Source organism: Rhodnius prolixus, unplaced genomic scaffold, assembly GCF_049639745.1.
Source record: "Rhodnius prolixus isolate KJV_2025 unplaced genomic scaffold, Rpr scaffold_1, whole genome shotgun sequence".
Taxonomy (NCBI): domain Eukaryota; kingdom Metazoa; phylum Arthropoda; class Insecta; order Hemiptera; family Reduviidae; genus Rhodnius; species Rhodnius prolixus.
The window spans coordinates 12,244,037-12,271,942 of record NW_027411581.1 but is presented as its reverse complement, the minus strand read 5'-3'; the positions used below and the strand labels follow the sequence as shown (position 1 = coordinate 12,271,942).

At 33.9% G+C, this 27,906-nt stretch overlaps 1 protein-coding gene across 2 annotated transcripts in view; it reads left to right on the top strand.

Annotated features, from left to right (window-relative positions):
- trh (PAS domain-containing protein trachealess) overlaps window positions 1-27,906 on the top strand; it is a 350,233-nt gene that overhangs the window by 126,435 nt on the left and 195,892 nt on the right. For both annotated transcript variants that reach the window (XM_074129109.1, XM_074129093.1), the window contains one exon: window positions 10,749-10,796. In XM_074129109.1, coding sequence (XP_073985210.1) covers window positions 10,749-10,796 — 48 coding nt within the window. The remainder of the gene's footprint in view (window positions 1-10,748; window positions 10,797-27,906) is intronic.

Sequence of the window (27,906 nt, the reverse complement as noted above, 5' to 3'; positions counted from 1 at the left end):
AATGTTTACTAATAATGACCCTTAAATCGTAGAATCTATTGGGTGAACTATTGCAATGTAGGTCTCACTTTCTGTGGTATTAGGCGGCCGGAAGGACTGTCTGGGATGACAGAAAAGTCCAACTATTGGACTAGAGGATCGCAATGAAGTAAAAGGGATTCTGGAATTTCTTATAAAAGAAGAATACGATTCCTTTACGGATGGAGATTTCACTATCATTGTGTAGGGGATTTTTGGATATGTAGTAAGTAGTTTGGAGGATTTTTGGATTGTAAGGATTAGATTTTTAGAGATTAGCTTGCTTGGTTGAGCTCCATGACTTCCAACTTTTATGCCCAAATTGGTCGTACAAGTTTTATAAATCAGTATTTTGTTTCTCAGTGAGAGTTTAGAACTGTAACAGTCTGAGAAGCAGTCTGTATCGTTTGTTCAGCACTTGTCTTTTTCAGTCTCGCAAGAGAATTTCACAGCATTCATTTGCTCCAAGTACATGTCTAAGAATTGGGTGTTTTCAGCAACCGGAATGGGAATGCAGTTAACAAATATTAGGGAAGACATGTGCACCTCGAATTTAACTCCCTTAAATTCTTCTAGATGATAGATTTTTACATTTCAGTGAAATAACTAGCAGGTGTCAAGGTTTCAGTCAATTTAAATGTTTCCGACTGCAATCACGCTCAAGCGGAAATGATTGGCATTAAGTAAAGTTGGGCTGCTTTGAAACATTTCTCACCTAGTCTCGAATTTCCACTAGCCTCTTTGCTCGAATTTCTTGCGCTTGTATCAATAATGATCATCTTACTTAATGCAGCCCTTTTGCGCTCTGAGTAGCTCACTCAAGACACACTGAGTCATGACAATACCATTCTTAGCTAGTGTCTGCAATTTCTTTACTCTGGGTCCCGCATTGGCCAGGTATCTATTGGTATAGTATTGTACAATTTAGGCGTCACGGTTAGAGCCTAGGCTTGCCAAGCAAAGATAAATTGTGGTACTGGGTTCGATTCCTGGTCTTAGGCCTTGGATTTTATATAATGGTTAATAAAAGAAATTTACAGTAAAGTATGTTTGCTAGTCGCCTCAATCGCAATAAAAGTTGGACGTAAAGACGGCCTGAAAAAATAGGCATTACTTTATTTTACTATTATACAATTTTCCTAAGCTCTTTGACTCAAATTCCATAATTTTCAGTAGTTTCAGGTCCGAGAAGAAGAAACTTATAACCCGGTAGAGAATCCGAAAAGATTACGTCTTTTACGAAAGGCTTCTTGGATTTTTGATATTCTAATTACGGTTATTTAAACCTATCGTAAGTGTCACTATTAGTTTTTGTAAGACCTAAACTATATATCGTATAAATGTACCATCTAAACAATAAGACATATGTCACGGTTTAGATTCAATTGTCGTTCTAGATACGTCGCGTTTATAACTGTTAGACAAACGATTGACAGCATTTTTCTATTTTTACCATTTTTCCGTTTCTAAGGAATTCTGCAAAAATTCCTTCATTTATGTTTTACAGGAAATAGAATAAAAAATATCAGTTAGAGAGCTTCACTTAGACATATATTTTTTCCCTACCAATTTATGAAAAGATAAAGTTAGATTTAACGCTATAACAGGTGTAACGTTTACATTAAAACCTTGGAAGTCTCTAATCGCTCTTATATCTTCTAAAGCAAGGATGTGCAACACGCGGGCCGCATGCGGCCCGCCAAGCATTTCTAAAATTATTTATTTTATCGACTTTCTCCCATCAATATATTGTTATAAAATTAATTATAATAAAATGGTAGTACGTACATACTAAACCTAAATATTTTTTTATGGCAAGTTACTTGTCGACGACGTTTTTTAACATGCAATACGAACTCGCCGCATCTGCGCGATTTTTTTGTGACGAGAAACACACTTGTCGGTGACTTGTTCAAAAATGCAATACGGACGTTTCGTAAATTATTAGTAAGAGTTAATCTGTGTGCGGCCCGCCAAAAAAAATTAAAATTTAAATTGGCCCATTGATTAAAAAGGTTACTCACCCCTGTTCTAAAGTAATAGATATTAGAGTGAGCTTTACACCCAGCGACCTCTCAGGACGAAGGCAAATCGCTTTCCTACTTCTAGATTTAACTCAGAAAACATTAGAACTATTATCTCTTTCTTTATATAAAAGAATTTTTAAAAGCTCTTCAAAAAATCTGAGGCCGTACCCATGGAGCATTTTTTTGTATGTTTGGTATAACATTTCCTTTAGGGCATCTTTCTCTGGACTTCTGTCCTACCTGCGGATAATCCGAGCAAACTACACATAGAACACTAATGCCTCAATCTCATACTTCAGAACTTCTACGACTTTGGACTGTAACTTCATCTTCATCTTATTCTGTTTAACTTGAGTGCTGCCTTTCTTCACAACTAGAAGAAGTTGGCTCCACCCTTGCTCTAACTAACCCTTCTTCTCAGCGCACTTGGAAAAAGTCTCCCTTATTCTGTGGAGCTTTCTTTTATTCTGAATCAAGTTTCTACCTTTGGTGCCCTTCCAAGGAACGAACATCTACATTCAAGAAAAGTTAAACCACTTTCACCTCCAATTTTCCTCGAAATCGCTACGTCTCTTAACATCCCACCCACCCAGCGATGGTAACACATTACTACGGCCTAAACAATTTACGTCCAGAACTAGTTCTGGTTGGCCAATAAGAACATAAATTTAAAAAATTCTCAAAAAGTCGCGATCAAAGCAAAGTAATCACTATTTTTTCAGGACGGCTTGAAGCCCAGTAACCAACTTAGGAGTCGCAAATATTCATAGCTAGGAATAACTCTTCATGCTTAGCTAACTCTTCAGGTTTCATGATCCAAAAATCAATTCACCTTAGATGAATCATATCTATTTGAAGAATTAGAATCATATCTAGGAAATAAGCTCCTAGATTTTTAAGGTTTAATTGCTCCATGCTTCACACAGACACTTTTCTAAACTATGATTCTCGTTTGTTCAGGATTCAACTTGTAACAATTAATTCTTATTCCAAAGTAAATCCGAATCAAAAAGATCGTTGGGGCAAACTCCTAATGACAGGAAAATAGTTTAATTTATAAAAATAAATTTCAAATTCTGTTCTCATCAAATATTTTAGTTAATTTAGGATTCTGTTGTGTGCTACTCTGACTTGAATCTTGACCAAGAAAGCACGGAAGTAACTAAATGTATTGATCAGTATTTTTAGAGGGAACCTGGACAATTTGGTTACTTTGGTAAAAAGAATCGAAGATACAATCGACTCGTCTCTATTTACAAGTTCCAGTATCTTCTTCTCCTTTGACTGGTTAATCTCCACGCTTCCAATTATCCACACCCTGTTCTTAACCGCTCAGTGGGGTAAGAGGCTGAGGTTTTTTTTCCACAATAACCCAACCAGCCTGAACCTCTCCGCCTCAGCCTTTAGCCTCCTCCTCACACCACTAATAGGAAACCAGAGTTCACTATCCATTCTCTACTTCTATTTCATTCCTTTCCTCTCTATTCACCCTTCTTTATCATCACCTCATTTCGTCATCCTCCTTTTTCTCTTCAAGCCTTTGTTACCGCTGTAAGATCTAAAAGTGTAAGAGACCAACTAACTCAGACCCATATTCTATTGTCCTTATGTTAGTTACGGCTTTACCATACAACCCAATCAACCCTATTCAATAGATTGTTATTCTTTCTCCTCCAGGAGATAACTAAGTTAATGTTAAGCGAGGACTTGTAACACCTACCCTCAACATCGTATACAAAGATCTATCTTTAAAAATTTTTACATTATACATATATGTGTAGAAAAACAGAAGTGAATAATGCTCCAATCTTTCTGTGAGTTGACACTTTAGAAAGATGAAATGAAAAATATACATCTCAATATTAATAGCGATAAATAATAAGAAAGATGACTTCATTAAGAAAAGATAACAAATAACATAATAATCTTGTGTGGTCCACTATAAAAAAACATGCACTAGGCTTTCCAAGTGACATCTCTCGTTTATTACGAAATTATGTGATATAATGTTGACAAATTTTAAATCCAAAGTAATTTTCATAGTTCCGTAATAGTTATGTAAGAATTAACATTATTCTGTGTAACATTTTTTGATAGAACTTATTCAGAGTTCTATAGACAACATCTATTTAACAATGGTGGCACTTCCGAAAGCTAATTTTGATAAAAACCTTATAAGTTCGATTTCCTAGCAAATCTAAAAAAAAAGTATGCAATTTAAACATTAACCAATAGAACGAGAATGGATTCCAATTTTTAAAAACCTCTTTATCATCCTCAGAGTACCTTAAAATACACAGGTAATTATGAAAACCTAATTTCGCAAATTTGAAACAAGGTTACAATAGTTACTCTTCATTTAGAGAAAGTTAAAACACAGAAAATGTTGAAAATATAATTATTATAGTAATTATTTTTAAAAAATTAATCAAATAACATTTATGATGTACTACTACGTGGGTGGTTGAGAGTGAAGTAGCAGAAAATACTGACAAATGTTCGAGCAATGGAGGTGGTTAGTTAACGATGTACTTACGGCTAGTCTATTGTTCGTAATTACTTTTAAAATACTTACTTTTCTTTTTTTGCTATAGTAACTTAATGGTCATCGTTCAAAGTTAATTCTTAAATTAATAAACAATTATGTCGGTTTGCTATGTTTAAGTAAGAAAAAAAAGTAATTACTAATTAATTTTTGAATAATTTAAAACAGTTGTATTAATTTATAATTGATTGAAGTTCAATAAATGAATAATAGGCTGCAGGAAAGGCATTAGCCAGGAATTATACTGGTTTGCAACGCGGAGATCACTGGTTCGAATTCAGCTCCTGGCTATTAGATTTTTCTCTGCTCAAGAGCTTCTTGTAGCTCACTGTAATGGACGGTGCCAATGATCTAAGATTTAAACGCTTTTAAAAAATAATAGTGACAATATTAAACAGCAATTATTCTTTTTAAATGTGGAGCCTTAATGTACTTAGCTGTCTAGTTTCGTGTTCAACCAGTCCACTGCACTTAATTTAAAGTAATTTGCAACTTAATTTGAGAACTGCTTCTAATAGAATTTCACTTCTTGGATTGACAGGGAAACTTGAGCTGCTTTCTTTATGTAATCTAGAGGCTAGAGAGTACATTGTTCACTTTTTTGGCCTAATCTTGGCAACTAACTGTCCAAATCTTATTCTTTATGCCCATTCTGGTTGGTTCTATACGTAGATATCAGTAGATGTAATGATTAAATTATTTGTGTATGAGTACCTACGTTTATATCCATTGTCATTGTGACTTGTATGTTGAGTTTTCTTTACTTTACAAGCGAATTTTTAGCAGGATGCAATTCCGCTTTTATAAATTTAAAAATTTGTTTTATTCCTTTCTTCCCCATTAATGAAGGCTTTCATATTATTCTAACTAATCTTATTTCCATAGAATCAGTTTTGAGAGACATTTTTATTTTTCTTCTAACTTAATAATTGAATAAGTACTTAATTTCGGGCTGACGAAGTACCAAGCAGGATACGCTTTTGTGAAGTTTTTGATATTTAGTGTATATTCTCGATAATTATTACTTGTATTATTACTACAGTCGCAAAGTAAGGATTGTTTCATTTTCAAAATAAAATAAAAAGTGGTATTTATATCAAAATAAACATTGACAAAAAAACATGTTAAAGAAATAAGACATTTTAAATCAATAATCTTTTTATTTTTCAGCTCAACTCGCTATGACTCTATTCTTAGCAAGCCACAAATTTCGTAAATAGCGTCGCTAAAATGGTTCGTTCAATTAAAATTTCTTAACCAGTTCCATATTTATGTTACAAAGAAAGATCTATCTTGGCTTATTCCCCCTCCCCCCCCCCAAATATTGTAAGCGAGGGAGTTACAATACAGAGGAAGTGACAGTAATAATTTGCAACTGGTTTCTGTCCATATCACTGAATCTACAATAAGTTTTATTTCGCAGCACAAATGCTGACCATAGAAAATGAATAAAATTTGAATTCTAGTCCTTGTTTGGAAATTAACGAAAATATTACGAAAAAGAGGCGTTTAGTGACAAATAAACAAAATTATTCGCAATCTTAGATTTTGACCAGTTGGGCAATAAACTAAGTTTCAGATTGTTAGTTCCATTTAAGAGACTAGCATTTTCAAAATTAATAAGTTATTACAGAAAGATGAGAACAGCTCTTGCGTGTATTTAGAATTTAATCTGGAGATATTATTACATTAATACAAAATTTCTGAAATACCTGAAGTCCTTCTAGCTGTGTAAATTAAACGTTAAACTTGAAATCTCCTAATCTAACGCTAAATCCGGTCCTAATCTATACGGCTATTGGTTTAATTAATAGAACTTGGGTGAGAAATAATCGATGAAAATCGATTACAACAGATTACTGCGAAAACCAATTACCTCTCTAGAGATTTTGATCCAAGCTATTATCTTGGAATTAACATGCAAATTAGATGCTATCAACCTTGGAAATTGCAACTTTTTGATTTTTTAAAGATAATTTTTGTAGAAAAATTATTTATAGCTAGTTGGTAGGTATGTCTCAAGAATGTGGCTTTTTCATTTTTAGATTGTCTTGCAGCTTTTAAGAGAACTGCTACATTACTGCAGCAAAAATCAAGAGCCAAACTCCGCAATTCGCTACGACAGTTCAGCGACCATCTGGCTAACTTAAGATACCTTTTCTTCGTGCACTCTGCTCACTTGATTAATTCTAATCAAAACATAATAAAAATTGTGTTGTAGTCTCTCCGAACCATTCGTACGTTTATTTCATCAACCAAAACACTCATCGCCTTCTTAGCTCTTGTCTCCGTCGATTTACTCTGCGCAACATTCTCTCTAGCAAGGAATATTTTTGGTTCTTCCTGAAGTATAGGAAAATATTACCGTTTGTTTGTTCTTTTTGGGTGTTAATATCATTTTATATTATTTATTCGTTTGAAGTATCTCGTCTATGAAACGTTTAACATTCTTCTTTGTGTCCGAAGACATTTCAATGGTCCCTGTTGGCCGACAAACATCGTTTGCGAGGAGAGACCTGCAAATCTAATATGCATTGTGGTACTGTGTTCGATTCCCGGTCTTGGCCTTGGATTTTATTTAATGGTTAAATGAGAAATAGTAAAGTACGTTTGCTAGTCGCCTCCGTCCACGACTCCTAGTAAATGGTAGTTGGACGTTAAGCCCCGCCTGAAAAAATAGGCGATTACTTTACTTGACTTTTTTCCTTTACTATATCGTTTAGCGAGCGTCCGATATTCCACTCCATACAAGTGACTAAAAAACACAATATTAATATTACTTCTAAATATTAAACTACAGGGTACACAATATCAGGAGCAAGATCTGCTGAGAATGAGCGATCCTTACCTTTATGCCTGTATCTAGCCCATTTATCGCTTACGATATCAAATGATCAGTATCCATAGTTAATAGCAGAAGTTCCAGGCAGAGATTTTTACCTTGCGAAGGAGGGGCATTACCGTGATAATGATATTAGAATCTGCTCTTTTAATGTTTACAACATGTACCCATAGCGCTTTCAATAACTAATGTATAAGTCTCTTTTGGAATTGTGGCGAGTCAGGCTATAAGGCAATAATAAAGCAGGCGAGCTGGACAGTTGCAGCGTTCTGTGGTCGCGAGCCATCGCGTAATCAGCATTTTCCAGCTAATGCTTGGTTAGTGGAGTTTAGGACGAAGAGAGTACTATGTTTCGGTTTCCCAGACTCAATTAATCGGTATAACTGATTGATGCTGCCGGTGGAATGATGTCAACAAGATTTTAAAGAGATGAGTTTCTTTTTGGATGGCCAATACTTTGCTCGAGTTTTGAGCAATCTGAGTTGGAGTTTCGAATTAGTGGGAGACTAGGAAAAGACGTCTCAACTGTTCCAAGTCGATGGTTTTAAACAATAAAATTATCTGTTCGAAGAGAAGATTAGGAGACCATTTTTTAAATATTTTTTTTAAAGACCTAGCTTCAGTTGTTGTGTGGTAAGACTTCAAAAACTCTCAGAATGAATGGACAAAAAAGTCATTACCGCTGATTAGTGATAGTGTATTGTGGTAGGCGATTTAATTTTACTAATTTAAAGTATCAGTTATGTTCTGTTGAAGATGATAATGAACGGTAAGGAAGTAATCAACCAACTCAGCAGGACTTGGACATGCAGAAACTATGGTAGACATTGTAGCCGGAGATCTGACCAAGCACCTGAGGAGTAACATTCAAATACAGTTCAAACTATTTCCCACCATATGAGCGGCCACTGTTTGTCTGTATGTCTATGTTTTATCTACTTGTTGTTGTTGAGTAGTTTTCTATGCATACAATACCTTGGATAGAGAACGTCACTAACTTTATATATACATGCTGAACATACATACAGACACTCTAGTTTACTACCGAATACCATGTTGTTCTGTACAGTTAGCTGCTGCAGCTAATCTACATCGCCAAGAATCACAATAGTCTCCAGCTGAGTCGGTTCATCACGCTATTTACCAACATATCATCTGGTCCAGTAGTGTGAGGTTTCTTCCTTATCTAGTTTGAGAGAAATCCCACTACATTCAGTGTAGTATATATCTGGCCTAAATACTTTTCCATTGCCTTCTATATTTCATATTCACAGTACATAGATTACACATAAACGTACACAGTACATTATATCCAAACTACTAACCAAAGACATTAAGTTTAGTTATTGCACCAAAATTATTTCGTACAATGCAATAGTTGTGTACGTTATTTTGCCCCAGAATTCAAAAACATTGTCTACAATTAAGAGAATTTTTGTTTAAAAAGCAATTATTAAGCAAACTGTTGCATTCGAGTATGTGAATGAAGCAATGATTTCGTCTGGAAGAAGATAAATTGGGTTCTGAAAATGTGAAAGAATAAAATCCTCCGAAGAATTTACTGTCCAGCAAGGTGAGGAGATTGATTTGAGCGCTGGATTAAGCGTACCTGTACCAGAAAAGGATCCCGGAACTTTCTTTGAAATTGAACGTCTTAATTACGACGTTATTAGATTCTGATCCTTTACAATTATGCATGGTTTGTGAAAGCTTATTCCGAAGCCAAACAGCTAAGCTTGCAAGAATTGGCGAAAACATTTAGAATCTTATCATTAGTAGTAAAGTAAAGTAATCGCCTATTTTTTCAGGCGGGGCTTAACGTCCAACTACCAATTAGGTGTCGTGGACGAATCTTATCATTATCGCAGCGTCTATCATAAATCTATCTATAAACCTAGCATCTATTTCGAAGTTAACTTAAATCTTTGAAGAGAGGATTTGGAGAACTTCCCTTCAATAATAAGTACTTCTTAGGGTACTTGATTGATTCAGATGTATGTATTCTAGAAACAAACGTAAACAACTTAATCGATTTTTCCATCAGAGAAAATGATACTAAATTTTTCATCCTCTAGTTAAAAATAATTATTGAATTCTTTAAAAAAAAAAACGTTAAACTACTCGAGTCAAATTCTGTCTGTAAATTTTTTTTAAAAAAGTGAGCAAACGTTTGTATTTCTAAATAGAAATAAAACGCTAAAGTTTGTAGGCAAATCAGATAATAAACGATTTTTAAAAAGAAACTCGATTATACTTAAAGAAAAGGTAAATAATAAAAGATAAACATAAAAGATTTAGACAAGTGAGTAACACTGTAAGTGTGTAAACATTATGCTGCAGATGCTGGAGTAGATAAATATCTAAATGGTTTTAAGATGTTCCTTCTGTCGGTGGGATGATGGTGTGATGTTCCCATTCTATTCGCTGGGAGTAGATTTTTGTTAGGTGATGGGTCATTACATAAAATGTTCCTACTTCTAACTTCTTTCAGCTGACAACAGTTTTTTTTTAAAAAAACAAAATTTCTCTCTTTGAATTTACATTTTACAAAAACTTAATTCAGTCGTGACTTCTAAACATTTTAGATGTCTTCATTAGACGAAATATATTTCCTTTATTCCTTTTACTGCCTTATTTATTGAAAAAAAAGATAGAAATCTTGGAAAACTTACATTCGAAAATAAGTTTTAAAATTAAATATACCAAAATCTAAAGAGGTTAAGTTACTAGATGAAATTCAAATTTTCTTTAGCTAAATATCGATAGTTTATAGGATTTCATTTTTAGGATTCACGCGGATTTCTTTTTCTTCTTTTTTGTAACTTTCACTGAAGCCTATTTAACAAATTGTTACCATTCTTCTCTCTGGCTTTCACCTAGTTCCTGTATTTCAACAGTAGGATGGAAAATTTCTCATGCAATTTCAGGATTTCAATCTAAAGCTAGACTTCTTCAGAGTTATGGATATTGTTGCCTACTTAGGTTTATTTGAATTTGTCCTTAGATCCAGTACTATTCGGAATGACAGAAGATTTTATGAGTCACAATTATTATTCAAAACTTTACCAGAAGTAGTGAATCTCTTAAACTGTTACTTTTAAGCTTTCTTAGATTGTGTATTCAGCCACAGACCTCTCTGTTTTGTTTGATGCAAATGATTTTTTAAATGGATTGTTTTTTGGAAGTCACCTTTCTTCAAAAGTCATTTAAAAAAAAGTTGACTTTTGAAGAATCAATGACAATTAAAGGATTCAAAGAATTTTTTGTTTTGTTTTTATCATTAGCACCAATTAACAAACTCCTTCTTTACTTACAGGAAACCGTCCGCTGAAGAGGTGGGGCATCCAGCTTCAGTTAACGCACGGTAAGTGCTGTAATAATATTATTTTTTTAACTACAGTTAATCTACCGGGTAACATTACTGACCTAAACCGACCAGAAGAGCGCGGGTTAGGTGAGTTTCTTCAAGGAGACCCTAGCGACTAAGATCTTCTCAGACCCACCCACCGATCATCTCCACGCTGAATCCCTTTTAGATCACACCCTATAATTATAGGGCTTACTTTAATATCACTTTTCAAATTACTTTTTCTTAATTAATTTTTTTTGCCCAAGAGTAGTTTTATTTTTATAATATTTCTATTTTAAGAAGAGATATTTTGGTATAGTCAGCTTTGCCTCAACATGAACTTAATGCTCTAAAAATCGGGGAGAAAAATAAAACAACATAACAGCAAAAGTTAATTAAACCCCTTAAACAAGGTACAATGTAAATCGTTTGCTGCAAAGTATTCCATGAGTTTCCTGGGCGGTAGATAATGTAAATCTGATTGATTTACTATTTCATGGAACTAGTTAATGAACAAATAGTTGTCGAATGACTTAAACAAGAAGCGGCACAGTTTGTCTCTATTCTTAGGCTGATTACGTAAGTTATATTTAATGAATAGTAACTTTTTAATATAATACTTTGAAAAAGATATCTTTATATTGCCAAATTTTAGAAAATTGAAAAATCAATCAATGGGAAAACTTAAGGGAGAAAGGGCTTTGAGAATTACAATTTCCTAAAACCTCTGAACATTGCAATCTAGATTATTTAAATACAGTTAATATTCCTAAATTTTGCGCAATGAACTATTATAATCAGCTTAACTGATTCTCTCTTGTTGAAATAATAGTGTTATCTCAAATAAGTGTTTTCTAATTTGACACTTTTCATCAAATCAAGAGAAGTCTACCATTCCAGTTCTAGGTATCAAGCGATGATGATCTTTTGACACAAATTTGAGTCGAATGGAGATAATTTGGTTCTAATCTCATTATCTTTTGTTCTCATCGGTTTTCATTAATTAACATTTTTAATTTCCTGTCAAGGAAGACTTATTATTAGGCATTAAGTACCTACTTAGTTATCAGAAGAGTTGTGTTATTTAGGTTTTTCGCTTTTTATACCTGTCATAATTTATAGCCACAGTGTTTGTTTTTAGAAAGCGATCTCTCGAGTGAGAGTGAAAGAATTAAATTAGTATACAATATCAAAGTTCTGATCTTATCAAGCCTTGTTGGCTTAAAACTTGACGACATAGAGGACAATTCAAGACTTGTGTGTAATGTTTGAATGGTCCTGGCAAAAAAATGGTAGCTAGAACAAGATCTTTAAGTATTTGGAGCATAGAAATTAAGCGGTGATCTGGAATATTTCCATTGGCATCCATAATCCATCACTGCACCTGAACTCTTTTATGGCGTAGTATATTCTGTCATTGTAAATAGATATCAAAGCATGGATTTATAGAAATTGCAGAAATGAAGGAAAGAAACCTACGCCGAAGGAGACAATTTAGTTCATAACAATGTAACCCTAGATTTTATAAGAAGCTAATCCGAATAGGCTGGGGCTGCAGCCATACGAATGACCGCAGACATTCCTGTAGGGCTACTGAAGTCGTAGGAAGCACATTCTTTGCAGAAATCTAGCAACGAACGCTCTGACACGTTTTGTCAGGAGAGAAAAAGGATATTACAAATGGCTGGAGTGGCTGGTTTTTGTCTCTCAAGAGAAGAAAACTATTGCCTCCATGCATAAATCGAAGAAAACTTTTGACAATCCTAAAACTGTAGGCAGATCGTGGGTGCCACAACGCACTAATCGGAAAGTAAGGACAATAATTTCAGGGCCTTAAAAGTATCTATCTAGTCTACCATACTAGTTTCAATTTCAGAAGTATTCTTTTGATTCCTGGCCATGTCGGACTGTAAATGAGTTTCGATGAATCCATATGTTCCTTCTTATCTGAGAAAATTGTTCTTTAACAGGATATTTTAAATATTCAAAGCAGTATTTCGCTAATTTGCTTAAAATTGTTAATCAAACAACAGATTTCGCTAGATTTACTTTTAGCTTTTATTTAAAGTAAAATTTAACAATTTTAAGATAATAGATCATACATTTAATAAGAGCAATCAGGCTCCTAACGCACAACGATTTTTTAGACACAGCTATTATAATCTCAATATAGTCTATATTACACTATTATAGTCACTGATCGATTTAGTAACCGTCATTATATAGTAACAAAAATAGAGAACTATCAAAAAATAAAAATAAAGATAAAAAAACGGAAAGGTAATGAAACCTGTTATATAAAACACTGTAGAAGTGGGAATAAAAATTGGTTAGGACAAAAAACCTAAGCAAACAACTTGGGAGCTCACTAATCGGTCATATTATTTTAACAAAAGGAGAGGATTTGTTTTTTGGTGTCCAGCAGATTTCTTTTTTAAATTATTTCTAGATTAATTGGGATCAAAGTGCCGGCTAAGTGATGCTGTTTCAGATACTTCTGCTTTAGCAACTTGAAAACAAAGGGGATGAAATAGTAGCTAATTATTTCAGGTAAACTGTTTATAAAAGTGTTTTTCTAGAATTAGTGGGACACGTAAATAAGGTTGATAGAATAAAAAAATTCTTTGAGAAAGCGGTTACGGATATTTGTAGTATGGAATTACCACTCTCAATTAAGAACTAAAACTATTGTGTGAAGTTTGGATTTGAGTTTGAACTGTGGAAGATTATTTCCAGAGAATTGTACCCTCTGGAAGTTTCAGACATCTAACACAGGCAACGAGAAAGGAAATTGATAATTAAAAGTTCTCTGTAAAGAATCAACTGGTGATGTAGAGGATCTTGGAGGATTCATTTCTTAGGAATAGCAATTTTCTTAAAGATCAGTGAATCAATAGCAATCTTATTTGGACTCTCTTCTTGAGCGAGATACGTTCGCATTAGAGTATGCGTTTCTGAGGGATAGCGGCATCCTTAAAATTTAGAAGTTGGTTTGGAAACTAGAATATGAGACTGTGAATGCGAATGTTCATTCCAGTTTTTTCTGGTTGCTGAAATTTCTGATACATCAACAGTTTTGGGAGTCATTGGTGCCTGGAAATTTTTCAATTTCGGATTAATCAGCTGTAGTGGATATAGAAAAAACAAAAACCAAAAACTAACCTATGGATGTCGGCACCATTTTTCTAACAATTAGCCCTTCAAAAACTCATAATTTTTTGACGTTATTTCAGACAGCGGAACAGAAGAGGAACCAGAAGTAAAAAGAAAAGGAGCTAATTTAATTATTCTTTACCTACAGATAATAACTCTTCATGTCCATTTAGGAAAGTCCGCAATATCCGTTGTAGAAACAAAAAAAAAAAAAAAACAGGAAGAGATGCTGCTCGTGGGAATCTTACATGCAGAGCAGAGCATGGGGGAGCAAGAGAGACAGCACAGGGAATGATCACTATTAAACATGTCTGTCCGGAGCCCCTAACCAGAACGCAGGTGAGCTCCTGCCGCTCGCTGTAATCCGGAATGTCTGAGAACTGATCCGCCTCACCATTCTAATTACTTGTAATGGTTCTATTTCTCTTTCATTTTTATAAACGTTATTGATTTTTCTAGTTTTTTATACATCTAACACCTTTTTCCATAATTTTTTGTTCTTAAACATTTAACCGAGTGGAGCAGTCAATATAATAATAGATACTTATAACAATAAATTAATGCGTGCATAGTTGAATGCTGTATTAAAAATCAATTTACAGAGAGTAATTTGTGCTACGAACTGAATAAAAATTATTTCTGTATATTTACTTTCTCATACTATTTATATTGAACTGTTAGGAACACACAGGTGGGTTGGAGTACACTGTGGGGAACTGAGTTTGGAGTTTTCGGGCAAAGAACCAGACACTTGGAACCCATGGGAAAGTTACTTAGCTTCTTACAAGCGCAAATTAAGCTATCGGAAGATGTGTTTGGTTTAACTTCAACAGAAGCTATTGGTATTGCCGAGGTTACCATCAGGGCTAATGTTCCTGGCCTAAACCAGTAGAAGATCTGCCTATTTATCCTAGGGAAGGTTAATTGGGCTAACTTTTTCCACGCAGAACATTGTTCACTGTAGCCCGTGAGGAACGGAAAGCACTTGAAGGAGTTGGCTTCTAGAACGTATCATTACTTGCAGATTCTGTGAGGAGATACAAGAATTTTTAATACTGCGATACTATTATTCAAGAAAGATACAGACCACTTGGTACTAGAGAAGAATCTGTTCTTTCTCTGAAACCTTCTCAACTTCTGGGATTACTCCCAGTGATTAGAGGAGGTGCCGTTGATAGTAGCCTGGTACCAATAAGTAGGAGCCACAATAGATCTTGAGGGCACAGTACCTGTCTTTCTTCCGGGAATGAGGGAAAATTATTGTAATAGTTCTCTCGGAAAAGGCTCTGTGATTCAGAAATTCCTTATTTTTTTTGTTAAGCATTCCCTTAGACATTACGGTGTTTTTTGGAAGTTCATTTAATGAAAAGAAGTCAATTTGTGTTTAAGGAACGACGATTTGAACGTAATACAAGATGGCTGCTTAAAATATGGTTCCTGTTAATGTGCGATTGTCTGGACTGAAACGCACGAAAGATAAACAACCATAAGGGGCCCTGAAATTCAAATATGCAATTAATTGGTAATTTATAAAAAATGAAACAAAACAAAACTTGAAATTAATCACATTTTACCCAAAAATATTCAGTAAGCTATCAAATTATAAAGACTAAAAAACGCAATAGAAATTCGAACAACCTGCAAAGATATTTCTCAAAACAGGTGGTGCTATTATGGTGAAGAAATGTGATCAAAGTGGCTTGTGTTCATGCTTCAAACCAATAACCTTTCTACAAACTGTATATTATGCACATAATCCATGGTCGTGGATCTTCCATTTTACCAACACAAAGTGACCTTTATACACGGCAAGCACACACACACACACACACACACAGAGCCTAGGTAGATAATCTAACCAATTTGGTCTAGATAAGACCCTGGGACTTCTTAGATGATGCGCCTATTAAATCTCAATCTGCCCTAATACCGGAGTCTCACTTTAAATTAGAAAGAATGCCGCTGAGCATCTTGTGAAGGGGGATGACCGAGTGGAGGGGGAAGGCGAACGTCTGCCTCAAGCTCCTCTTCTTCTTCTAAGTCTTCTCTATCTATCCTCAAAGTGGGGAGACGATCTGGAGAACACCTATTTCAATTATATTGATACACGGAGTGATATAGTGATTGAAAAAAGTCTTTTTTAATTATAGACTAAATGCTTTTTCCTTTGAATAGCCTCAAGTCTACATTTTGTTTTCATTTGTCTTCATACATTGTATGGAAAGTGTACTTTTTGCACATTGAGTAAACGCCTTTAAAAGCGCATGCCTATTCAAGTTTATTATATCATATATTTTTGATTCATTTATGTTATTATTTTTCTGGACTTCCTACTTTTTACATATTTCCGGTTACTGTCTTAGGAGTCAGAGTACACTTTTCAAATATCAACCCACTTGAAAGATTCTCGTAAAAAATCCACCCGTAGCAGTAAAATGTTCGTTACAAACTAACTGTAAAAAAGTTAAAAAGCTCGTTATAATCTGTTGTAGCGTGCATGTTTATTGTATCCCAGCGTGACTGGTTTCGAAACTTACATCCATCTTCAGGAGTACTTAATCGACTTCAACAATGTTCACGTCACACAGTACACCTGCTGACTAATCTAGTGTGCTACGGAAACATTATTAAAATCAAATTCTCTAAACCAAACTGGCTTCGACTGGCTTTGCATACTGTGACGGATAAAGTAGGCGTTATTAACTTTAGCATCAGACCTAATCCCATTTTCAACAAATAGATATCGCGTAATGCAAGATTTAATTTAGAAATACCCATGATAGTTTAGAATCATTAATTGTGAAATTGATAGTGCCAAATTTAGCTTATAAAAATAAGAGCTAACGGAAATCAATAAGCTCTGAACGATTACAGTTTGAATTTTGTTTTTAACACCTGTTTTGCATAATTATTACTTTAATTTAATCTTAAGGGATGAGTGTGTGGTAATTATCTCTTTTGGCGGGCGCCACGGTATCCGAGCGATTAGAGGCGAGACCTGCGGAGCTAATATGTATTGTGGTACCGGATTCGATTCCTGGTCTAAGGACTTGGATTTTATTTAATGGTTAATAAAAGAAATTTACAGTAAAGTATGTTTGCTAGTCGCCTAATCACCTAATTGGTAGTTAGACGTTAAGCCCCGCCTGAAAAAATAGGCAATAACTTTACTCACTTGTCTCTTTTGACCATTTAATTAATAATAATAATAATAATAATAAAGCCATTTATTTGGTTTCAGAATAATACATTTTTTATATATATAATACATGTTTTTTATGAAACAAATAAAACAATAACTTTTCAAAAAGAAAGAATACTATGACCATTTAATTATTAAACAAAAAATACACAAACCACTGTTACTAAAGCAATTTTTCTCAATAAATCGATAATTATTCTAATAAAGGTAAACTTCTGACGCCATTTTGCATCGTGCATCATTTTCTTTTAAGGTGGGCCAAAACTTATTGGTTGATAAGCGCATGGCTTGTAGTTAAAGTCTGTACATACGAGTGTGCACACATATAACATTCCGACTGCTGAGGTGGAGAATTCGCTAATAGTGTTTTGAACTATTTTTGCAAACACCATGAGCATAGTGCAAGTATGATTCCGTTCTTAGTCTGGAGTTACTTCCGGGGTTTCAAGATTGCTGAAAGAATGGGATCAAATCTTTCAAACTTTAAAAAAAAATGCATTCCGAAAAAAAAATAAATAAAAGTCTATTATTTTTATTGACTTACTGTTTGTTCAAATACCAATCAGTTTAAAAGAAAGTCAATGGGAGCCAGCATGCAGGAGATTCACAAAAAAAGATAACTTAATAAATTTGCATAAAGCATAGAATATTGCAATCCTATTAAACGCTTAAAAGATCAATACTGGAGATCAGAAGCGTTTTTTTTTTTTTAATTTTTTAAAAAGATCTTGTTTAAAGATATAAAATAATTGGGAACATCTTCCTGCCAAAATTGAGCATCTACCAGTTCTATGATTACCAGAACGCCAGAACGTGACTTTAAGTTTAACATTAAATTACCAGAGATAAATGAATGTATGTATATTTTTCTAATCTATGTGACTATTATCATGATAAAGCAAAACTATGTGCCCGATATTTTGTATCAATTTAATTTCTGTGCGTATTTATTTTTATTTATAGAAAGTAAAATATAAAATAAGTTATTTGAAAATAGTCAAATATAAATTCTACTTCATGAAATTTTCTTTTTCAACGTTGAAAATACTAAATACATCCAGAAAATATTCAATAATTTATAGAATAACAATATTTATTTTGGAAAATATCGTGTAAAGCAATAATTTTCATCCAAATCTAATTATATTCTAATACTTTTTAGGATATTTTATCCAGTTGGAGGTGACCTATTTCCACTATCGCTTTCCATCGATTTGACTTTGAATTAATGGCACTCATCGACTATCTTATGTGAACCGCCAAGAGTTAGGACTGACAATATCAGAATTATAAACCTTCCCCTTAAATAATCTTCAATGAAAAACAGTCAGCCTTCTCTATTTGAGTAGACAATGCAGTAGGAGCACCACAACCGTTGCCTAAATTATACATAGAATATACATATTGGGTCGTCCTAATTTATAAAAAGAACTTCAAAAACTGAGGAATAAGAAGGAAATATCATGCTTATTAAACACCAAATCAGTATCTTTTGGCACCAACCACCGACATCTCAAGCAGCGCTAGAATATGCCGTATTGGGTCGCTTAAATTTGAAAAATGAACTTCAAAGACAAAAGAAAACTTAGGGAAATTTATGTAGAATGGCTAGCAGATTAGTGTTGATATTATGTCACTCGCCAGCAATATCTAAAACAGATTAACTTTGAAATAAAACTTTTAAAACGACGTTAAAATTGGGAAATATTGTTATTAGCTCATCTGAAAATAAAAGATTCCAACTTCACCTCAAAGGAAAGAATGAGAGTTACAGTTCAGGGGTCAGACAGTTTTTAGCAATCAACGCTTCTAATTACTAAGGTAGTAGCACTTGCTAAAGATGTTCATAGAAGGTATTGATGATGAAATTCTTAATACTTGTATTGATTGATGGTTCAATATGAACACCATAGTAAAACAAAATAAGTTTAGTTGGAAAAGTGAATGATAGAACTACAATGAAGCCAAAAAACAAAAAACTTGTTCGGCGAGAGTAATGTAAAGAAGCGAGAGACCGGAGGTCGCAGACCGTACGCATGTAAATGGAGCTGCAATGCGCCTCCTACGCTCAATTAGTGAACTCTTTATTCTATGTCACTTGGCCGAGTTTACAGCGGTTACACGCTACGTTACCAAGGTCAACTCTTAATATTTTACTTAACAACTAAAAGTGGACATTTTTAAACTCTGCAGAAATATTGGTGAATGTCTATTTTTAAAAAAAGGCGGGTTGCAAAACAATATTAGAAGCGCTTAATTTTCCTTGATGTCACGTTCTTCTTCCACTCTTTAGAGGAAACATTTGCAATAGTGCAACTTTTCTTATGATGTCCTGATTTTGGTGTTAGACTGAGGTACCTGCAAAGTGGTCGCGGATTCCAGAAGAAATGTACTGAAGACTTCCACTTTTTTGGGGACCAAAAGGCCATACTCGATTGATTTTGTGTCCAACGAAAAGGTCGAAATAGAAATAAATTGACCTTTGCTAAATATTCTGTGATCAGTGGCGGATTTAACAACTTGAGGAAGGCTAAACGTGCAATTTAATTTTCCTATTTGTAACTCTATTCTGTATTTTATAAAATGAACCATTGCACCTACACATTTATTTCCGTTTGTATTTTAAGAAAAGACAACAGTATGGATCACTAAATTCGTATCACGACAGATTGAGACGATCCAAGATAGTGTCATGTAGCTGTGCGCCATTTTTAAGATTTACGATTAACTAACAAATAAGTAAACTCGGTAAGATACGAATAATCGATAATATTGCTGACTTTATGCATGATTATTGTATAAGTTCCTGAATGAATAAGTGTGAGACAGAAACATAAGTGAAGTCGAATTCTGTACACCAAACTGATTAGGTCTGACGGAAGTGCAAAACCGGTCAGAATGACAGTAAACACGACGGATAAAATCAACGAAATAAGTTAATATTCACTGAGTTTTGGTAGTCCTGCCTGAAATAAAATATGGTTATATTCTTCTTTACCTTTTAATGATTTATCAATCATGTCCGTTCTCGCTCTGCTATCTTTCTGACAGTTTTGTCCTCCTCAACAATCTTTTTCGGACATTTAAAAGTATTCATACGTTCTGTAGAAATTTCTTAACAAGTTCATCCTTTTGTATGAAGTAAATTGTCTAATAAACTACTAATCTAATATACAAGTCAATTTCCTAAAATATAAACGTATATTCTTTTAAATAATCACCAAGTCTTGACATGTTCAGCCCATCTGGACGGCATTTAAGCGTGTCCAATGTGGAACCGTTATCGATTAAGTTTGATGATATTTCATTTACATGTAGACAAGCCACAATGATTGAGTGAATCTTTCACGATGGACAGTCGACTGTAAATAAACACAATCCACCTTTATAAAGTTGGTAAGGATAAAGTAAACAAGCAAATAGAAACAGCTGTGTAATGTAGAAGCCTTGGCCAGTATTGTTAAGATGTCTATCGATGAATAGTTGATTGTTGTTGATTCTATGGTAGATTGGATGCTATTATTTAGTTATTGTATAGAAACATTTAATAAAGAGACGATACAAGCGAATAAATATATATGAATTTATTCTTTATATTTTTTTGTAAATAAGTTGATATAAATCTGAAATCAGAGAGTTTATAAGAGCGTGAAGAGTGTGCGCGTATGTATGAATGATGAAGGAATGGATGCTGTTGGAAAGAAAGGTGCTCTCCCCTTGTGGGCACGCGAGAAGGGTAAACAAGTTGTGCATGACAAGAAGGTAAGCCCCCGGCGCAGTACACGGGCGTATCCGGCCGCCTAATTGTCTCTGAGTGTCAGTCCCTCGGGGTAACTCTACCAATCATCTCAACACCTAGTGCTGTTTACTTAATGAATTAGTATATTAACTGCCGGCATCCTACTGCCTGCCTTAGGGCGGCCATTAACTCTGTCACCCGCTTTACATTGAAGTGAACTCATTTAAAAGCCAATGGTTAATGTGTTGTGCTGTATTTCCATTGATTACAGTTATACATATCTAATAAATATGCCCTCTTTCTTTACATTGTCTAAGAGATTAGTCCAGTATATCAACTTGGTCCATTTTCTCCCATTTAACTTGTAACACCCCATTTTTTTTAGGAGATACTCAGTAAATTTTATGATCTTATTCAGGAAAAGTTTAGAAATTAAGTAAACACAGAAATTGTCCGAATTGTTTACAACTTATCTACGAAAACTTCCTGTATAAGTGAACGATAAAAATGTCATTGATTACTTATAAAAAATAGCGAATTTTAAGTAATAACTGCGAATTGAGACTAAGTAGTTTATATAACTCATTAAATGCAAGGAATATTTGCAATAAAAATTGTTATTAAAAATAGTTAAACCCATTTTAACTATAATGCAATATTATGGAGATGATAGTTTGTAGTTACAGTAATAAAATCATTAATTCACAATTTTTTACTTATTCGCATTACTTGAGACTCCAAAGAGGTCTGTGTTGCACTTCACTGGAGAGCGTATAATTAAAAATAATAATTAATAAATAATATAGTTATTTGGCCAGTGAATCATTTTAGTAGTAAGTAGTAGTAGTAATGCCTATTTTTTCAGGCCGGCTTAACGTCCAACTACCAATTAGGTGTCGTGAGGACGGAGGCGACTAGCAAAATACTTTACTGTAAATTTCTCATATTAATCAATAAATAAAATCCAAGGCCTAGACCGGGAATCGAACCCACTAAACCAACAATACATCTTAGCTTTGCGGGTCTCGCTTCTAACCGCTCGGCTACCGTGGCGCCTCATGTTAATAATTATTATAGGTGAAGTTATTTATTACAAAAACTAATACAGTATTTGAAACTGAAGATTGGGCTCTTGGTCAGTCTGAAGAGAACATTTCACGCAGCACATTAGCTCATTTCGAAGCATCACTATTTTACAGCTAACTTTTGACTGTTCTCGGGCAATCCTAAATTAATAATTAATTTTTTCCCCCATTTTTAACATCAAAGGTTTGATGTGTCTTCTGTCGTAAATTGAAATTGGTCATCATCTTTCTCTCTTTATAATTAATCTTTACAATAAATTCGTCGAATGTCAGAGTCTTGCAGGTATGATCTAATAAGCTTCATGTAGCTTTTTTTTGGTAGACGAAATGAGACAATTAAATTAGTTACAAATCTTTCAAAGAACATGTTTTTTTTCTCGAGGGATTCTGGTAGCCAGCACACCATAAACTTTCATGGCCAGAGTGTTGAATCCACTTCAAAAACGAAAGCCCAAAAAAAGTAATAATAATTAAATCTGCGATCTTCTTTCAAAAAATAAAAATAAAAGAAGAAACGCTCACCAAAATTAAAACGTTCAGAAGATTGCTATTTATGGAGCGATAAACTCAAGAGTGATCTTAAAATAAAACTAAAAGATCATTTAAAAGAATTCCAGATGTAAGAGAAAAGTTTAGTAAAAGTTAAAAGATTAAATGGGCCCGTCATTCACTGCGATATTTTATATACTCTTAAGTGTCGGACGGAGGGCGGAGGGACGCATACATTGTAGAAGAGAAAGAGAGAGGAAATAATGTGGCCAGCAGGTTGTTGATTCGTTCAGTCTACCAGTGTAACAAGTGTGTTGCGGTTTAGCCAGCTATCTTCACTCTACCTGGCCAACAACTGTGGTCGTTAAAGTTCAAATCAGCTGACCACAAAACGGACGGTCTGACATCACTCCTGCTCGCTCTTTAGCTCATGGGACTCCTTTGTGGCGCTGTACTCTTCTTCAATATTTGTTAGCCTTCCCATCATCAAGGTCACTCCAGTTTTTTATTTTCTTGTGTGGATTTATCCTTATTTTTCCGTCTAACAGATAGTATTTTATGTCTGGAAATATTATAGCGCTATTACTCGTGTCTCACTTAAAAAGGAAAGTGTAGCTGCAGAACTTAAAATAACATAATTTTGGGAAGAAATATGATTTCATTTTCTAGATCGCATTATGTTCAAGTATGGTTTTTGCTGAGGTTAACTAATTCAATACAAGAAGTATTTGCAATAAAACATTGTTCCGATGAATAATTTTAATAATTACTATAAGAGAACTTATTTTATTTATCTACATTCAGCCGAAGCGTACGCACAAAAGAATATTTCCATATTCTGGAGACTTTTTAAGGGGAGCTTGACTTGGAAGATGGCTGCAGGACGTATTCCAGCACAAGAAAGACATTATGGTACTTTTTTTGAACGTGTTCTTCATCCCCAATAAATATATCTAATGCACTGGCCTTAAACTAGTTCGAAACCTAAGAAATGTTGCATTTTTTTGGCAGGCAGTTTAGTTTAAATGATTTTAAATGTATTTACAAGTAACCACTCCGAAAGCAATAACAGAACGAAGAAATGAAGGGATTACATTCCAAGCGCATTACATTTACAAATTTAATGGACATCCTTGGCGCTGAAGGAAAGGCAAGTGTAAATCACAGCATAAACCTCCAATTATTCAGATTATATTTGCATATAATAAAAATATAAATAATAAAGTTAAATCTGCATATTAAAAATAAATTAACATTGTAAAATTATAATAGTTCATTCGAAAATGTCATCAGTAAATCTAAAAACAGATGTGCGTTGCAAAATATTACAAAATATCGTTGAAATGAATAATTTAAGCTTGTTTTTGAATTATACGTTTAGAAAAAAAGCCATATAATTGTGCTTAGCATTTAAATTACTAATGTTTATTTGTTTAACTTATTACATAATTTTATTTTGGATTATTTAATTTTAAATTATTAATTGAACAGTTCAGTGCACAACTCGATTAACTCCATAAAACAAAAAACTAGAGAAATGCGATGAAATAATGTACATTGTTTTTTATAGTTCCGTTTATGATATAAATTCAAATAAATTTACCGTTATAATTTAGAGGCTGCAACTGAATTTGAGTTGAATTATTGCAACGATTTACATTAGAGCAATGAGTTAATCAAAATGGCTTCTGAAATAAATTATTTATTATTCAATGGCCAAAAATTTGTTGTCGTTTAATGGTGTTAATATTTATTATTGGGGAAATTTATTATAAATATACGAAGCTATGACTGAACCAAGTGTTTTGTCACTTTAATTTAAAATATTTCAAAAAAATGGAGTTAAACGGTTTGTGCAGTGAACGGCTCAAATAAAAGTCTGGCTTAAAAGGTATTTGTTTTAAATAAATCTTTAGACTTATTATTATAATTATAACATAAAACTCTTCTCACTAAACACGTCACTTATTCTGGTAGATTTTTCATATTTTTCTTCTTCTGCTTTGTAATATTGGTGGCACAGTTCTTTAAAAAGATGTATCTTGAGTGCATTAGGTTAGATTAGGTGCTTTTAAATACGCGAACGCCATAGCTATTTCTCCAATAAATTTATAGTCCTTTTCACAGGAAATTGATAACAAAAAAAGCGGAAATAACACGTACATGATCGGAGTTGTACTGGCTCTCCTCGATGCAACCTTCCGAAAATGCGCATTGATTCTTTACACAGCACGTTCACTTTGAATATTGAAGTGAAACCGTTCTGTCTCTACTTTCAGCTTCCCAGGGATTTAAAGGATATTTGTAGCTTGTGTCAGCTACGAAGAGGAAATCTAAAAATACATTTTGTGCGGATTCATTTTATTCTCATAATCGTTTTCAAAGCTTTCCTTTATCGAAAAGATTTGATTGTGGTCTGTTTGGTAAAATAGCTAATATTATTTTCAGTTTATTAAAATACCGCTCTAATAAATATGGAATTATCAGCATCTTTGCCATTCTTTTGATTTAATAAAAATGAAGTAATAAGAACTGAACACTCTATTAGAAAACTTCTCTTTTTCTTTTATTTCCATTAAGAAAAATTGCGCCTCTCCATTGTAGAAATTTTGTGTGAAAAGACTGGAATTGTCCTATAGAGTCCTAGTGAGCCAGAGAATTGACATTCCACAGACGGTCCCCAGCTCCCTTTACAGAAATAAAACCTTCACATCAGTCTCTTCTATATTGTGGCTTCCCTTTTGTGACGCCGCCTTTCAAGAATCTTTAGAATAGGGCAGAGAGGGAAGGAAAGAATTGGTTCAAAAATAGGGAAGGAAAAAAAAAATGGTCTCCTATTTGACTGGAACGAATTTCACCTAGTTTATAAAATCCTGCGCAAATCTGGGATGAAGTACCGGCGATGAAGGATGTTAGAAATTACCTGGTGTATCAAAATACTTCGTAGAAAGCTGTACTGATTGGTTAATAAATATTCTCACAAAGACCTTAGTGTGTTTCACAAACTACAGTGTGGCTTTAAGATTCGACAAACATGAAGTTGGTTTAATGTCGAAATGAGTAACATACGTACTGGATTATAGATTATGTTAACCTACTCATTAAATTGGGTGGGTATCTTCTTTTCTTTTTGTAAATTATTGAAGCTATTAAAGAGGCTCGCAAAGTTCTGCTGTGGTATTGTGTTCTATTTCCGGGCTAGATTAGGCTGTGTAATTTCACTAACAGGGATTAATTGGTATGCTAATTTTTAGTTAAGTTTGTAGGCTATCCTAGCGTGGTTTCCATTTAAGTTATCAAAATCTTATGCAAACTGCTGTAAAATATAGGTGATTTCCCTCAAATCTGTCATTAACATGTACTAACTTGAAATAACCTTCATTAAGGGATTGATTTTATAACAATAAACCTCCATATTTGTCTTGTTTTTTAAACGTCCTATTATAATTTTCATTCTTTTTTCACTTTTAAACTCATTTTCCACAAGATTATTTCCTTTTTCAACTAGATATCTTTATTTGAGAACTTAGATTTTGAATAAAAACCGTGTATTGGGCATCCTTGCATAAAGAAATGACAGCAAATGCAATCATGTGCCAGACTCGTGGATGTTCCCCAAGGTGAGCAGGAAAAGCCGCTAATGTTCCTGAATAGGTTTCATTGCGATGTTCGTTCGCTGGACGGCCAACTGGTCAAGGCTGGGGTTTCAGAGAAATAGCAAATAAAAGTATTTTAACCTTTACTTTATGCATTATAAAACATTTTAAGTAAACATCGCATAGAATCGTCCACAATTAGGACGGACATGGGCCTAAGTTAATTTAAGTACCCAAAAAGGACAGTACTTCTGAAGATATATACACCAAATTCTGTGTCAATATTCTGTTTTTGATCCCCCTTCAAAGAGTCCTGGGTGAATTACAGCACAAAAGGTCAAATTGCTCTAAGTACGCAGCAGTTAAATAGCTCTAAGTACGCAGCAGTTAAATAGCTCTAAGTACGCAGCAGTTAAATAGCTCTAAGATAAGAATGAAGAGAACGCAATTATCATCCAATAATTTTTGCTAGGAATAAACTATTTGATTTCTACTCTTCATATTGTTGCAGCGAAATGAAGGCAGAAATGCAATAGCATCTCTAAAATTGATTTCTGCATATTACTATTGCAACGGGAGTAACAGCATCCCTTTCCCTATCAAAAACATCTAATGCTGTTATTGTTTACATTACTGACCCCCCACTACCTTCGGCTTTGTTTGCCAAGACTGGACATAATTGCTTGTAATCGGAATTAATCCCTCAGATAGGTTAAGCTCCAGCTTCAGGAGGGTAAGCGATTTAAGCCTCCTTAATCCCTTATATATATATATATATATATATATATAAGCAGCTCCTGTAACACGTGAGGGGAAGAAAATCGAGAAGGCTAACCTTTTGTTGTAATAAATCGAAAGGGGTCAAAAAATACTGGACATGACAAAATTGAAACTGCGCTGAACGTTACTGTTTGATATTCAGTCTAGCCATATTGCTGGGGATTACAAAGGTTTCATTTCAAATGCAAATATATGTACATAAGTGCTATAATTATTATAAAATGTTAACTAATGTTGTGATGGCTTTTTGTTTAAAGATGGAATTTGCTCTAAATGTTAACAAATTCAAGTTTTCTAAACATTCTTTTCCCGCAAACACTGATACAAATAAGTATTTTTTTTGTACAATATTTATATAAAAGCTGCATGTAAACATTTATTTAAAACCAGTTAAGCGTGAAATTTAGTTTTAAAAAAACCTCCCCACAGTGTGCGGAATTAAAATCAGACAATGACGTGTAAACACGTCGAACGCAGGGCAAAACAACTAAAAGTTTACAACGTCATAATAGTCACTGCAATCTCTGAAGCTTGAGATTACAGAGCATTCTGTGCTCATTCAAAATCTTGCACCGCTTCACGTATGCATTGCTCTAGTTAACTAGGGGCGCAAGAGCTTTTAAAAGGAAGAAAAGAGCTTTGAATTCTGTGCAAAATTAAATCATGCTAGTGCTGAAATCATGAATCTCTATCTAAGGTATAAATGGCATTGCACAAGGGTTGAGAGCTTCTATTTGTGTGCGCAATTCCCCAATCTCTAATGCGGAGACCAAACATGTACGAACCACTTATCATTTGGCTGACTCCCACCGCAGTTCTATTGGTAAGATACAAGGAAACATCCCACCAAATAATATTCTTATTGTATTTTATTAAAATTTCGAGTTTTTATCGTTAATGGCAATTTTATATTTTTCACAACGAGTATACACGTCGAGCGCACCGTAATAGAGATTTGGTTTGTATACACGTCAAACACGCTTAACTGGTTAAAGAAAACATTGAAAATTATAGTCGTTTGCCAATTTCAGATCATTTTTACCTTTTTTCAAGGTTATATCTGTCAATTATTTTAAGATTA